Genomic DNA, 14,770 nt, shown 5'->3' with positions numbered 1-14,770 from the left:
TGAGCCTTGCGCGAGTTCACGCCACCACGTGGCGCTGTTTTTCTTGTGTTCATTTTGACTACCCGTCTTCATCCGATTTCGACTCGTCTAGGAAGTAAGGGACGCCGATTGACAACCTAACTTGTCAGTGTGAAAGCTAAGCTCGGCGAAAATTCAAGCGATCTTGGTTCAAGTTGACACTGTGCGGTATCCTGTATACGTGGTGCACAGTGTGCTTCCGAGACTGTTATGTGAAGGAACGGTCGTGCACAATTTGTGTCGTTAACTCATCACTTTTTTTGCTCTTTGTTGGATGAACAAGTCTGCTGAGTTCAAGTTTAGTCCGTGAAAAGCTGCGACAGGGATCGAAAGTTCTTTAGATTTCGGTGTTAAGTTGTTTTGGGCAGTTTGCATGAATAATCTAGCGTAAATATAAATATATTCGTTTGGCGAACAGTCGGAACTTTTCGACAGGAGTCACTGGCTGTCAGAAATAGACCGCTTCACGTGTGAACTGAAACCTGTTTTATCGCGCACTAGTCATCGGATATCGTCAGTTGAGCATCGATTTTTTCGGCAGATTTGAGATACTTTGCAAACGTATTTATCTGACTTCAGTATTCGGTTCTGGAATTGTGGCTATATTTATTTTCAGTAATATACACCTATTTATTACTTAGTTATTTATTCGGCTGCACCATGGCAGTGATCACGACTGGCGGAAGCGCCGCTGGACACGACGTTTTTCCAACGAAAATGCGCGTCTACGGCAACTACCGAACGCCGACAGCGGATGTCCCAGGTAAGCGATTGCCCTTAGTCGTCGCTTCCGATATTTCTATGTCAGATTATTTGGGTTAGTTATCGAAAGCATACCCTGTTCACGTCTAATTACTATTAACAGCAGGAAATGTCGTGGATAGGAATGTCCGAGTGTTTGGTGCCTATGGCAGGAACATTAGACAAAAATCTACTTGAAAACCAAGTCATATATAGACATTCAGGGAGGCATTTTTTTCGCAGAACCATATAATCTAGCTAGTGCCGAATCTAATTTTCAATTATAGAATAAAAGAAGCGTGCTCATAAGCGAAAAATCGAACAAGCTTGATAGACATTGACAGCCAAATCCCTGACCTAGAGAAGCTCAACGCTGTATGATAATGTTACCATTTAGATATATATAACTTACCTTCCTTATTAATCGATACAACGGACCGTATCTGGAACGAATACTTTTATTTGATGATGATTTATTTGATTTACTGATGATCTGTTTGACAAACCTAAAAGTGCAATTGTCGAGTTTCTTTTAGAACTGCTATTTCGCTGGCTAGCAGATCAATATGTCTTCAAAAGGTATGATCAGAGTTACGCTTGTTTAGCTTCTGAGCGAACCAGTGCAGTACGTTCTATACCAGGAAGTTTCGTTTGCAGCTAGTTAGAAATTTAGGTGCTCTTAACCTGAGAATGTAGTCACGATTCAACTAAAAATTTGAACCACTGAAAACTTGACAAGTTTATACGGCGCTGCGTATACGTAATAATGTGATGACTGTGTGCGCGATGCAGACTTGTACGAGAGGGCATTTATCCTTTGCCCATCCTTCATCCCATTATCAGATGGGGCAAAACAGAGATGAGGACTGGCACAGGTTAGGTTGTCGCCTGTGACACGTTGACTTCGCTTCCCTTTATCAAATTCGATACACACAATGGAGGTGGCCTATTTTGAATTTAGGATCGTGCTAATGGTGCAAGTAATGGCAACATTATTAATTGATCGAGCCGTTTATGAGGCTTCGGACGCATGCACTATGCGTCTTCTTTTCTGATGCAACATTATCAGTTCGTACATCCTATGACAATGATTCATCTCAGATATCCATACGCTTTCAAATGATATAGTTATTCTAATGTATAATTATATAACTTTGCGCACTTGTAGGCCACGGGGTGAGATCAGGATAACATCAATTGTTTTTTTCTGTTTTTCAGCTGTTACTTGGATAGTTTATAGTCAAACGGATGATACAGCTATATCAACCGAAACCGTAGAAAGAAATTTATTACTTCGGGCGACCTTATTCGCTGTTAGGCAGAGTTGAGCATACGTGGCCTTACAAACACGGTGTCAAAATTTGCTGTTGTCATTTCTCGAGGAATGAAGCCTTACGGCGCCGATACCCCGCAATTTTGCTTATGGCCCAATACGCACTAATAATGACAAATTTAAATCATCTTTAGAAAATGTCGACATCATGGATTGATCCCGTCTTATTTTCTATTTAAATCTCTTGTTTCTTGCCTCGAAATGATCATATTTGATAAGGTCATATGAAATTTACATGGAACAGAAGGCATTTTCTTAAAAAATAATGTTCAATAATGCAAGCGAACAAGATTCCGTGTGAGGCCAAGGTACTTTCCTGCTGACACAGAGTGTGAAATTGATTTTGCTAAACGCATCATTGTTTTACCGAATAGGTGTCCTTCTTTGATTGTCCTTCTTAACTAGCAGTAGCCTATGCATGGAGTGCTGAAAAAGTACTTTGATGAATTGCGTACCCCTACTACTTGTTTACCGAGTGCTAGGGCTGATTGATGAAATGTTAGCACCTATATTTTATTTCTGGTGCTCAACTGGGACCTACTGAACAACACAATGCCTTCCGTCCGATTTGCGTCCCTTTCCGTTACTTCTGGTTTGCGGAAAAATGGCCAGGTCGTAAACATGATAGAACGAAGTCCAGTTTTATATTGCAACCAGTAAAATGCGCATTATGTCACCTAAAGTTTTACTTGTTACCCCGTCCTACAAACTCTTGAGAACAAGCCCGGTACTACAGAACGTTTCGAAATTTCCTCAGAAGATGCATATCACTAGTAAAAATCCATAGCAGAAGTTAACGACTATCCTATTAGGTCTCTGAGCGGCCAAACTGAAGCTCGACAAACATATATCAGTAGATCACCTGCAAGCAGTCCTTATTTTGCGTACTTTCACACGGAAGTATCACAATAATTATGTAGATAAGCCTCCATTGTAGTTATCCTCAGTCCATGGTCATTGCAAGGAGTAAAACATAACGACCCGTCATTGTATAAGAACGTTTCTGCAAAATGGTACTTCTACTTTGCATAGCACTTTATGCGATTTGAGGACAACTTAAATGTGTATGAGTTTTTTTTCAGGGACCGCCAGCGTCGCGCTAGCACACATTAGGCCTACGTAGACGATTGTATTCTTCATCATTCAATGACGTATCGCTACGATACATAGGCGCATACACATATAGGCACACGAACAATGACTGTGTGATATGTTTTAATCGACTATGAACATGGAACGGATTCAAGTTAACTCGTAGATCATAATTGTCTAACTCACATAACAAATGCCATTTATTAGCGTTAGTCATCTGCTTTAATCAGACCGCTGAGATCGGAGACTACCGTATCGAAGCAAGCGTATATACAAGAAAAAAACAAAATTGTAGCAGCTTTAACTACATTAGCCAGAAGCCGATTTTTTGTCCTTTAAACGTTGCCTTCACTACTCTATTAGTATAAATTTATTTGAAACATCAGGGCTATTGAACATTTTCAGTGTATGATATCATCATAAATATATTTTCAATGCATCTTTACCTAAGGAGTGCTCAAAAAATATACTCATGTTAGTATCCTATTAGTATAATCGAAGACATATATAATTTTTGCTAAATTTAGTAACGGTGGTGAATATGTTTGCACATAAAAAACTACGCTACTGGTTTCCCTATAATAGTGATTATGATTTTACATTCATTTTGGGTCGGCTCCTTACCTAGATCATCAGTAAAATACGCCCCACTGTCTGAGTGACTTGTGGGTATTTATTACCATCCATTCCATGCAGCGAAATTCGCCGGGAAGTTTTGTTCAGTAGTCAGAGCAGGTGCATTCAGAATCGTCACCGCTAAGCCTGATCTGCTAGTGGTGCTACCGCACGAGCTGCTTGTGTTATTCCCTCCCTCCACCACCCCGACCACCATCATCAGGAAAACTTGCATTTAATTGAGTAGCGCTGCTGCCTAGCCCAAGTCGTGTTACCTGCCTGATTCCGTCTTATCCCGTGAGACATCACTAATGATGAAGCTGGGGGTGCACTGCTTCTTACAAAACTACGATGTCTGCGTCATGGTCGATATAATTTGTCGAAGGAAGAAGCATTCCCCACCACCATTCGTCAGAGAGAAGATAACGCAACGTTACCATTGTGGCACAAAGTCAGCCAGAGGGGCTGAACGGTTTGCACCGACTTGCAGGCTTTGGTCCTAAAACGGCGTCCTTGTTGGGCCTACAGGCCACACGGATAGCATCCTCCTGAGTCAGCTAGGGTTCGTCGATACTCGTTTTGGTGTCACTGGAGGGCAATATCGGACGGGGCGAAACGTCATGTTGTTTTGCTCCATTCAGCTGCTGCCATGTGCCTTATGAGTTGCTAAGGCAGCTAAAGAAAATGTGGAAGGGAAATACATTGAAAGAAAAAAAAAAATGATAAATGAAGCTCACCTGCGTGTACTATAGCGCGTTAAGACGAAGTTCGATATTGCTTGGCGCAGACTCACTAATGGCACGAGAGAAGGCACTATTATGCAGTTTGGCCATATCAATGCAACATGAATTCTAATATCATTTAGCCGAATTAAACCAAAACTGTACAACATATTGAACCGTTACGTAAAGTTGAAACGCTGGAGGGCAAAGAACATTGTTCATGGACTAAATCAGTTCAATAGATACAGAGAAACATGTACGTACAACGTAAATATTTTTTGTGCTTTGTTTACGGTTGTCAATACATGCCGACGAGTGCTAACAGTCCAGCTCAGTTGAGTCATTGGAAACCACATTGTCTTTCTTATCGTCGGCACTGTTGACGTGTAGTAGAAGTTAGAATTTCCCCATCATTATCATCATCGATATGTTCTTGCTGTTAGTTATTCCGCTGGTCTTTATTTATGCCGTATGTAGTCTGGTGAATTGGTCATCCACCACGCGTAGACGAGGCAGCCCCCCCCCCCCCCCGAGGCATCGCCGATTCAGGACTGCGATGGTGAGTCGGAGCCCGAGCTCGGTCCGGCGACAGTCAGGACTATCCTTTACGTCGGGCTAACTATTCGATGGAGCCTCGAGTCCAGCAGCTCCGTAAGCTTCAACCAACACCTTAAGTCCCCCGTAATCCCCGTCTTGCCGCCAACTGGAGCCGTCGAATTACCGGGCCCTATTTCCTTATTTGGCGGCCTGACGTTGCTGCCTTTATCACCATGTGGGCGGCGGTGGCGCCGTCGTGCGAGGCTTACCGACACTAGCGGAAGCTTTTGGGAACGGGATTGAAAAGGGGGCCTCGGCAGTTGCCGGCCTGGTTGCCAGGGCTTCACTATAGAAGCCTATGCTACCGGGTACAGTATGACTAGAGTCGTGCTGGCCTGCCGATGGGGGCCTTTCACGCGGAGCGAAAGGCCCCCGCCATCGGCAGTCAACCTCATCATCGCCGAGAGGGAAGGTTGCGCGCGCAAGGGCCCCGTTGCCCTCGCGGTCTTTTGTTGGTATTTTGTGTCTGCGTGGGCCCTCACCGTTATCATTTAGTTGGTTTGTACGGTTTTGGGCGAAGCTGAGCTCCAGGGGGCGACTAGCAGCAGACCAAGCCAAGTAAGGCGTTCTGCTACGAAAGCTCATCATCGTTGCTTAGTGGTTGGTTTCGTTCGCAGCTGTAAACTCCAAGTGTTCCACCCTTGCGGTGTACGTTCCCTCGCATCCGATCTCTATCTACGATACAGCAGAAGATCTTCGTCAAAATTTATCTTCTATCTTCTCTCAATTGTCGGCCTTTTGGTCGAAATTACTACCCGTGCTGTCTGTCATTGTGTTTTCCGCCTCGTGTACGTCACTACAACAACCTCTGTTGCGTCATTGTTACGACCAACCGTTGACGTTTACCCGGCTATCGACAATAGACTAGGTGGCGACAACGAGGTAACAAGCAGCAGTTCTGCTTCACCATAGCGATAATCAGCTACAGCAAGAGCAACAACAACGTGCAATAATTGTATTTTATAAAACAACGAATAGTTATACGACGAATACAGTTTCTCTGGCTATCTTGCCTGAACGCCCGGAATTACGTGCGTGATAATACGACTGTCCGCCGATAGCTCTACACTTTGGCAATAGCGTCTTTAACTCCTCTTGCAGCAGCAATCGCGGGTGACGGTTTTAGTTCCAGTGAACCAAGCCAATATATGTATTGCGGCGTCTATTTTGCGTTTGATCGTCGTCCGTTCGTTTAACTGGAGACCTCCTTCCCCCAAACCCCTAATTGGTCGTCTGTCGTTGCTTGCGCCCTTAGACGGACAACTGTTAGGATCGGACAAGAGCTATTCGACGTGGCAGTACGTGACAGGTCTCCGCACGGTATTGAGCTACAAGTATCACGACTATATTGTCCTGGCTCAAATCGAATTCGTTTGACAACCATCACCAACGCTCCATCTACTTAGTAATCGTTGCTGATGTTGCTATCAACAATTAGGCAATTATAAACCTACATAACCTTGATAACCGTATCTAGTGCGTTTAATTGTGTGTCTGTGTTATCTCTGCTTCAGCACCAATAACCAGCCAACAGTGTCCAGTGTTCAATTCAACTACGACGACGCGTACAACAACGGCATCAATAATATCGCGTTGCTTTTCATCGTGTTTGACGCGTTTCGTGCGCACCACCCGGTTACAACGTCTATAGTGTCGTTCGTCCACCATTCGACTACTACATCTATTGCCACCTTTGAAGGATTGAGTTTTTTTGCCACTGTCAAACTTTGTTTTTTGCAATCCAATAAGTACATCATCCAGTCAAATACGGACGTGCACAGTGAATAGTGTCGCTATAGGCGGAAATCTGTTATTTTCTTTGCGTCTACTACTATAACCCTTTGGGAGAGGAAAGTGGGACGGCTCACTGGGTGTCACTGCAGTCTACAAGAGATTCGTTTGTCAGCTTCAGCGTGTGTCCCTAAAGATCACTAGCTCTTAGCGGCAAGACGTCTAAATGTCGTTGCTGGGAAGGCGAAAGAACGACGCGAACTTTCACTAACGCACAGCCAGGCCGGCGTTGCCACAAGTTTCTGCCGAGGACGACCAAGTAAAAGGGTTTCACGATAAACCTGCCTGTTGCGGGCGGCTCTGAACGTGTTCACGAGCGTCAGACGCTGCTACAGAGAACATTTCTCTCTTCTTTGAGATAGCGTTTTTGCAACGAAATTTAATTCCTTGGTTTACAGAGATAGGCTGTTGGTCGACGATTGACGGCTGCACATAGCGCACGACTGTTTCCCGGTCGAACAGATAGTTGTTGTCAAGCCATTTTATTGATTTCGACAAACGTCATATCGTGACCGTGCTTTCGAATTCTACGTCAGCTGGATCTGTCTGTCTAAGCTCAACCCATAGTGTTACCGCGACGTTAGGTGTGAACAAGATTTTTCGCCAACGTTCCTAATCAACAGTTTCAATGTGTTTTCAATCAGTGTGAGAACAAGCAAGATATACTACTTCGATTGCTGCGTGGAGCGTCAAGAAAATACAAGATTCTATCTACGTCTGCTCGATTCGCGTAACAGACCTACTTACCGTTGTTTATTGACGGGTTACGTAGCTAACGAATTAGCTGCTGCTGCTGCTGCTGTTATCTACTAATCATTATAGAATAGCAATTTTGTCTAGCCGTTTTTGCTGTTCGAATCGTCAAAGTTTCTGTCCGAGTTATTGTCAACTTACTATACCCACTAGTCACTTATCTGTTGGCTTAGTGCAAACTTCTTAAACATACACAACTCTCAAGTTGTTAATTCGTCATCAGTCAAGTTACTCTACCCTATGTACTGATCCAATCGTTAGTGCACAATTCTGGCCAGGTGCTGCTAATAGCCAAATCGCTGGTAAATAAAGCACTTTCTTCAAAGTTTGTGCCCGAATTTATCGATCTAGCGTACCACCAATACTCAGTAGTTCACTGGCTTGTGTTTCTGCGACAGCTGCCGCCGACGAATATTTTATTATTCCTACAACGGGCCACCGGAACTAGCCTGAAAATATCAGGCACCATTTACACTTATTTTCTCACCTGGTCCAATACGGGCTCTATTTAATTTGACGGTTGGACACCGACAGAGACTTCATCGTTGTCGAGACCGGCTCCTGAAAACTCTCCCGTTGCCATCATCATCCATATTCCTACCATTGCAAGAAGTCTTCTGCGTGTTCTGTGTTCTTCCATTTAGCGACCAGCTACAACGAATAGTCAAATCACTCGCAAATAGACCATCCAGCCAGCCAAAAACACCGACTATTCGCCTGGTGTCGTTAGGCTGTCCAGCACTGCAAGCAATTATCAGCTAACAACGGTACCTACGTTTAGCTAATAAATCCTTCCTTTGAAACTTCCATTTTGCCTTTCGGCGCATCCCTCCCGTTGCCATACACGTACACGGTGAACTGTGTCATACACCAGCTATAACGAGCACAATTTCCCTCAAGAGCGAGTCAATAAGCATCTACCGGCAAACGATACTGCTACCCGAATTTTCATCAGCATTGATCAAGGTAAGAGAGACGACGGCTCGCAAAAGACACATTGCTAGAGGTGTTTGCATTGAAATCAAATGAACATGGTAATATGACTGTAGAACGAAATTATCGTGTAGCTTTCTGCAGTGACGGAAAGCGAAATGCTTCAAAGAGATTGTCTTGTGCTGTAGTAAATGTGTGTTTTTTTCGACAAACGTGAAAAAGTGCCTGCGTCTGATAATACGGCAACTTTGGAGGATTCAAGCTCGTTTCTTGTGCCTTCTTAAAGTTGCTTTTGTCCATTCAGGCAACGTAACTACCCTTCGTTTCTCCTAGGAACAAACAGATCTCGCTCCGCACTCACCAATATACGTTCTAAGAGTATACATAGTTCATGCATCGTTTTCATGATAAGCTATCTTTAACATCTAATATAACTGTCATCTGTCCAGTTTCCAATCGTTTCTTGCTCTCGTTTGGCGTGAACATTGCCCATATCATTCAGCCGACTGCTGTCGGAGACGCTAGGCTCGAGTTCTGGATACCATTCTCTCTTTCCTGACAATTCCTCCTTTTGCGCCGAGTCACATGGCGTCAGAGCTCGAGACGACGTGGACCATATGGAGCGAACGAAGACCTAAGTGTGCGGCAACGCCAAGTGTTTGAATCGTCCATCCAAAGTTTGCAGACGACACAGCCATCGGACGCGGGCTGCCAGATGGCCTGATAGGGGAGCGAATGGATGAGTGTACAGCAAGGCTGTACGACATGCAGTGGTGATAATCAGCCTTTGCCTGTTGTTTTGTTTGATAACGACGACGACAACATCTACGATGATGATGATAACACGTTTATCTTAAACATTTTTCCCACAAGCTTTTTATATTCGCGTGTATCAGGCAACGTTGTCACGAGGCTTCTTAGCCACAACTGGACAATCATTTTTCGTCCGACCCCAGCCCAACCAGAATCAGTTAGTCCACACGCCCGTCTCGCCTGTGCACCCGTGTGGTGTACCAATATTTACCAACGCATAGACAGAATAGGCGACAAGGGCCCGACGCGGCCTTGTGGTAGCGAACGCCCACGATTCCATCAGCTAAATGAAGGATGTTTTGAATACCCCCTTCCTTTGAAGGTCGGTGTTTACCCACCTTGTTTCAAAAATAGACCGACTACCCGCATTGAAGCACTCATCGCTGTACAGATCTGAGCATCATTTGGATAACCTTCCTGTTACAATACTCGTGATTTTTGCGATCTCATTGTTGTCTATTCGTCTTATCTGTGTGTACACGTGTGTCTATCTCATGCTGATGTACTTAGCTCGTGCCAGCCACTAATTCTTGTTACCTCAGTGCCTGCTATTGGATCATTTACTGTCTGGGCCCGTTAGCCTGATGGGGGTTGTCGTGCACCGATAATGCATCCTTTCTTCCTCGTAAGCCTCCAATGAGCAAAAGCAGATTGTCTTCATCGGCACTGCGGCGATTTGTATGTTCCCCTTCGAACGAACTGCCGGAATCGTCTAGCATTGTGTTTCGTTCCGTGCGCGTTCCGTCCAAGAGAAAAAGACTAGTCTAACGGAGAAGGCCAGAAATATCATTTCGACCCTCCTTTGCATCGACTGGACCTCAGATATACATTGTCATGCCAGCAATCTTGTGTCTCCACGCACATGCACACGCATACCCATACGCACACACACATGCGTGATATCACGGTTGGCATTGATTACATCATACTATCATTATTATACTCTCTCAACTCGACCTTCATGCCGGTTGCCAACGATGCCGACCGTTCCTTTGGCTTCGAAGCACAATATTATCGTGGAAAAATGGCCTTTGCATTGGGCCTGTGAGTTTTGGGATGCAATGTTGCTGTAGCAAGCGAGCAAACAGCAAAGACCGCCGCTGCTAACGATCGCTTTCAACCCGTCTGTGGTCCCCATCGATCGCTGAGAACCAAGCCGGGTTGGCATGTACCAACTGACTTGGAGCATCGTCCGCTCGGAGTACCGCTGACTTGGAACGCCGCCACAGCCGCCATCACGCGGTTAGCGGTAATGGCGGCGGGCACTTGGCGGCTGCTCGTTGCCGGTCGACGGTATCTGTCCGCTCTTAGCCCGGTTGGCCCTTTCCGGAATGTTCCTTGTTTGCTGCAGGACCACCGACATTCTGAGGGCTGGGAAAAGCGGGGGAGGTTTAGCGTAGCTACAGTGGCCATGGAGGGAACGGAGGGTGCGAACTGAACGCTGCACCGACGGGATAAATTTTTCCTTCTACTTTTCAGGTCAGGACAAACTCGCTTTTTTCCAACGACAAAATAGCTGAGTCGGAACGAGCAAGTAGTTACGCGGCACGCAGAAAACTAGTACACATTTAGAAGAAGGAAGCTTTTTGCAAGGCGACTCCAAGGGCTCCATAGCTAGGTCATCGTGTTTTAAATAAAACGGCCACATGTTGTGTTACAGGCTGAATCAGATTGGCCGTCTGTTGTCACATGACCGTAGGCGAAGAGAAGCAACCAAAGAGGGAGGCCGTTCAACGGCGTTCGAAGAACGGAACGAACCGAACCCGCCGTTGCGTTGTTTGAGCTGTCTGAGTGCGGAGTTAGCGGTGACGATGGTGGTGAAGCAGCAGCGGTAGCCCTGTGGAGCGCGTGCTAAGCGATAGAGGAAAACCCAGCAAAGCGGAGTCCTTTGGATGGCGAGTTAAGGAGAGGCTCCAAGATGGCGGCCACCGTGCTCGAAAGAATATTGCCTTATATACAGGCATCCTCACTGACGAAGCCGATAGTATCGGCGGAGAAGGCACCAGCCTGCCAGCACAAGGGCAACTAACACAGACTGACGCCGAAAGCGGTTCAGGTTAATAACAAGTGCGCGCCGCATAACGCGTTAGATCATGAACTTTGTATTTGGTAAGGTGGTAGTACCGGCGGAAGCTTGCCAGCTCTAATGGAGTGCCGAAGACCGCATAACTTAGTGGAGTGGCTGGCCGCGAAGGTAGATTTTTAGTAGCGCGTAGAAATTCTTCCACAAATAGATAATTAGTAAAAGATCCAGTAGTAACTTGGTCAGTTTTTTTTTTTTTTTTTTTCGAGCACAACGCGCTGAATAAGCACAAATGGTGCCAGCAAGCGGAGAGCCGATCTAGCTAAAACTGGCTGAAAAAAACCTAGCGAGACAGAAGCAGATACGCAGGAAGCAAAAACTTTTAGCATCTGCTGCCTCTATTACCTACAGGGAGTGATGCGAAGTCAATATTGGTTAGGTGAAGGAGCAGCCTATTGCTATACACTAGAGTTACATGTACGAAGCGGAAATCGGAAGCAGTGAGAAAGCCGAAATTGTTTACTGCTGAAAATAATGACAAAAGCGTTTTATTTCAGACTAATGTGAACAGCCTGGATTTTTTAATGGCCGATACAAACAGTGGCGGCTAGATGCCCTCTGGGAATATTATGGGTAACTATCAAAACATAGTTGCGTTAAGGTCTATGCCCGATGACATACTGGTGATAATTATGGGAGAAAGCACTAGTTTTATTTGCATCTTCGAAGCCGGAAGAAAGTACGGATGCATTATATAGAATATTATCGCGTGTTCCGCGGTCCGATTGGCTCACATATGCGTTGTATGAGTATTTCTTATGGTGTTATATTATGATATCAATTGATAAAGATAACCCTGCGTTTGACCTGAAGATTCGAGACATTGTACACAGAAAGCTCTGCTGAGTTCGCTGCCAGTCGCTCGAAGCCCTCCAAATACTACTGAAAGATTGTGCCGCCTTTAAGGGTAAACAGAGCTAAATGCCATACATACGGAAATGTTAGTTGATGCTGCTAAAAGGACAGATAGTCATAAAAAAGGCAGTATCTTCATACATAAGGATCGCCAGTCGGTGATGCACAGCTCTCGTGTTAAGACCTTTTGATTTATGGACTCGCATATGATAGTTGTGTATAAATAATCGCGTACCGGATCCATTGAGTCCTTCAGAACCTCTAAGGGAAGCTGTTTCGGCAAATCTGTCGAGAATGATTCACTTATCCAACGAGTCGTTCGATTCTTTTCCTCGTACACCTTTAACCTGAAATTTTAAAATAGCGAACCTATTTCATTCAGTGATATTAATGGTAGCAACTGGTTTGAGCCGAGCAATATAAGTCTGCTTGACAATATATACGATATTTACGTACAAACGATATATATATATACCATTCTACAAATTTATTCGTCTACCTACAATCTCATAATCGTTTTACTCGACGCAATTCAGTGAGTCTAGATCCGAGTGTAGCCTCTATTAGGCTATTTATTTATAGGCTATAACTACTATTGCTATTTGTGCCGCAGTTATATAGCAAATTAGCTCTAAATTCTCATATATGATCAACGAATATTAAGCAACTATAATAATAGCCGCCTATAAACAGCCCGTGTGTTATATAATAAACAGGTAAGTCGATGCAGCTCGGTAGTTTCGTAATCCGCTTAATACGGTCATGCGTCTTATGTCCATTTGTTTGCGTCTGCGACAGCGTGAAATTTGAATACTTGCAGCTTGTTGATCTATGGCTCCGTTGCCCCACCTCTCACCCTTTTTCTTTCGCGCGATAATTCAAAAGCTGCTACTCGATCGAACTTTTTCTACCCATTTAAGCGAAAATGTCACGCGCACATCGAACGCACTACATCAAATCGTACCGTAGACAAGACCGCTTAGAGGCGGTCAGGTTCAGACGGACGAAATGAGCACGAACGAATAGACAACCAGAGTCGTTGAACGTATGCGGAAAGAAATTCTTACTTTATCGTAGAAAGCGTCGAAACGGCGACGCGACCATATTCGAACCCTGCGCATGATCTCTGCATTCAGATATGCGTTGACGTACCTGATGAACCAGTCTGAGTCGAGAATTCTGTGGACAGTACAGATTGTAGTATCCTTCACCAGGCAAACACTCTCCATGGATCAGCAGAAGGCTTTAGGATAGAAGTGTATGTATGACGAACTTTTTTCTTCTATCTCAGACCTCTCGGTATATCTTCTAGAAACTACCGTACTGTGAAGGTGGGCTGAAAACTGAAAATTTACCGAATGTTTTAGTTAGGTTTGCGTGATTGGCCGCAGCTGTTGCAGAGAGCATTTTTTTAGTATTTATATTGTGTTTCAATAAGATGCTACTGCTGATACGTGGTTAGTTTACGTTGAAGCAGCTTTATGAAGACAAGACAGACAGATTTCGACAGTTGATTCGATAGTAAAGGACACACGATGAAAAGGTCATAAAGACGCAGGTAACTACTTGTAAGGGGAGAAAAATTGCCGATAAGGAGAAAGCGACGGAGTAGTATTACTTAGCTATAGCTCGACAAACATAAGCAAAGCTTAGGATTGAAGATACCACTGACACCGAGCTTGCAGGCTAGTCGTAAATAGGCTTAATAAAAATGAGAAGTTGAAACTGAATTTATATATATACATATATATAAATGTAAATCCGATTCCTTCGTTCCGCTGCAGTAGATCGTTGAAATATATTTTTCATATGAGGAGGACTACATCTCGTTACCGCTATAAAAACAACCTTTAATTTTGCTATATATATAGTTTCAGTTAGTGCCGCTGACTAATGCATCCTGTAAGTACCGATTCCACTAATGTGTAATGCTTGTAAAATTCTTCAGCTGTTACGGAACATACATTTGGTATATTTTAATGGATTGTGGATCCGCGTAAGATGCACCAGCGGTCAACATGGGGAGTCAAGACTCGTCAACATGGAGTTGCCGATTCAAATGAGTTCATGAATTTTAAATGACTTAATCAATAATCGCAACAAAAAACTAAGAGCCTACCCCTAAGTACCTTCTGCCCGTATCGAGCACTTTTCTATCGCTACTTCGAGCTTCAAAAACCCATATGCTATTTGACATCAAGGTCTTGCTAACTCTTTTCAAATAAACTAGTCATTTTAGTCCTTACTTCAAAATGGCAGATCTTGATAACAAACGCGTATCCAGGCTGATCTGAAGTGGACATTTCGGACGTTATTTTGTTCCTCCTACGTTGTTTCCTTTCCGGATTTGTGACCTTCACCGTGGGACCATGACAAATACAAACTGCAGGGACCTTCCCGATCCTAGTCCTCGACCCTTGCGAG

General features: G+C 44.3%; 1 protein-coding gene across 4 annotated transcripts in view; it reads left to right on the top strand.

Annotated features, from left to right (window-relative positions):
- Positions 1 to 13: 13 nt before the first annotated feature.
- LOC111259462 (ELAV-like protein 1) overlaps positions 14 to 14,770 on the top strand; it is a 276,667-nt gene continuing 261,910 nt past the window's right edge. For 3 of the 4 annotated variants that reach the window (XM_086967913.1, XM_022831510.2, XM_022831507.2), the window contains exon 1: positions 14 to 781. In XM_086967913.1, the coding sequence (XP_086824039.1) occupies positions 679 to 781 (103 nt within the window). In that variant the 5' untranslated portion in view covers positions 14 to 678. Of the gene's footprint in view, positions 782 to 6,195; positions 8,629 to 14,770 lie in introns of those variants that run through there. The other variant, XM_022831512.2, reaches the window with a different exon arrangement.

This window comes from Varroa jacobsoni, unplaced genomic scaffold (genome assembly GCF_002532875.2).
Source record: "Varroa jacobsoni isolate VJ856 unplaced genomic scaffold, vjacob_1.0 scaffold_334, whole genome shotgun sequence".
Lineage (NCBI taxonomy): Eukaryota > Metazoa > Arthropoda > Arachnida > Mesostigmata > Varroidae > Varroa > Varroa jacobsoni.
The sequence above is the reverse complement of the archived record's forward strand: the minus strand, read 5'-3'. Positions and strand labels throughout refer to the sequence as shown.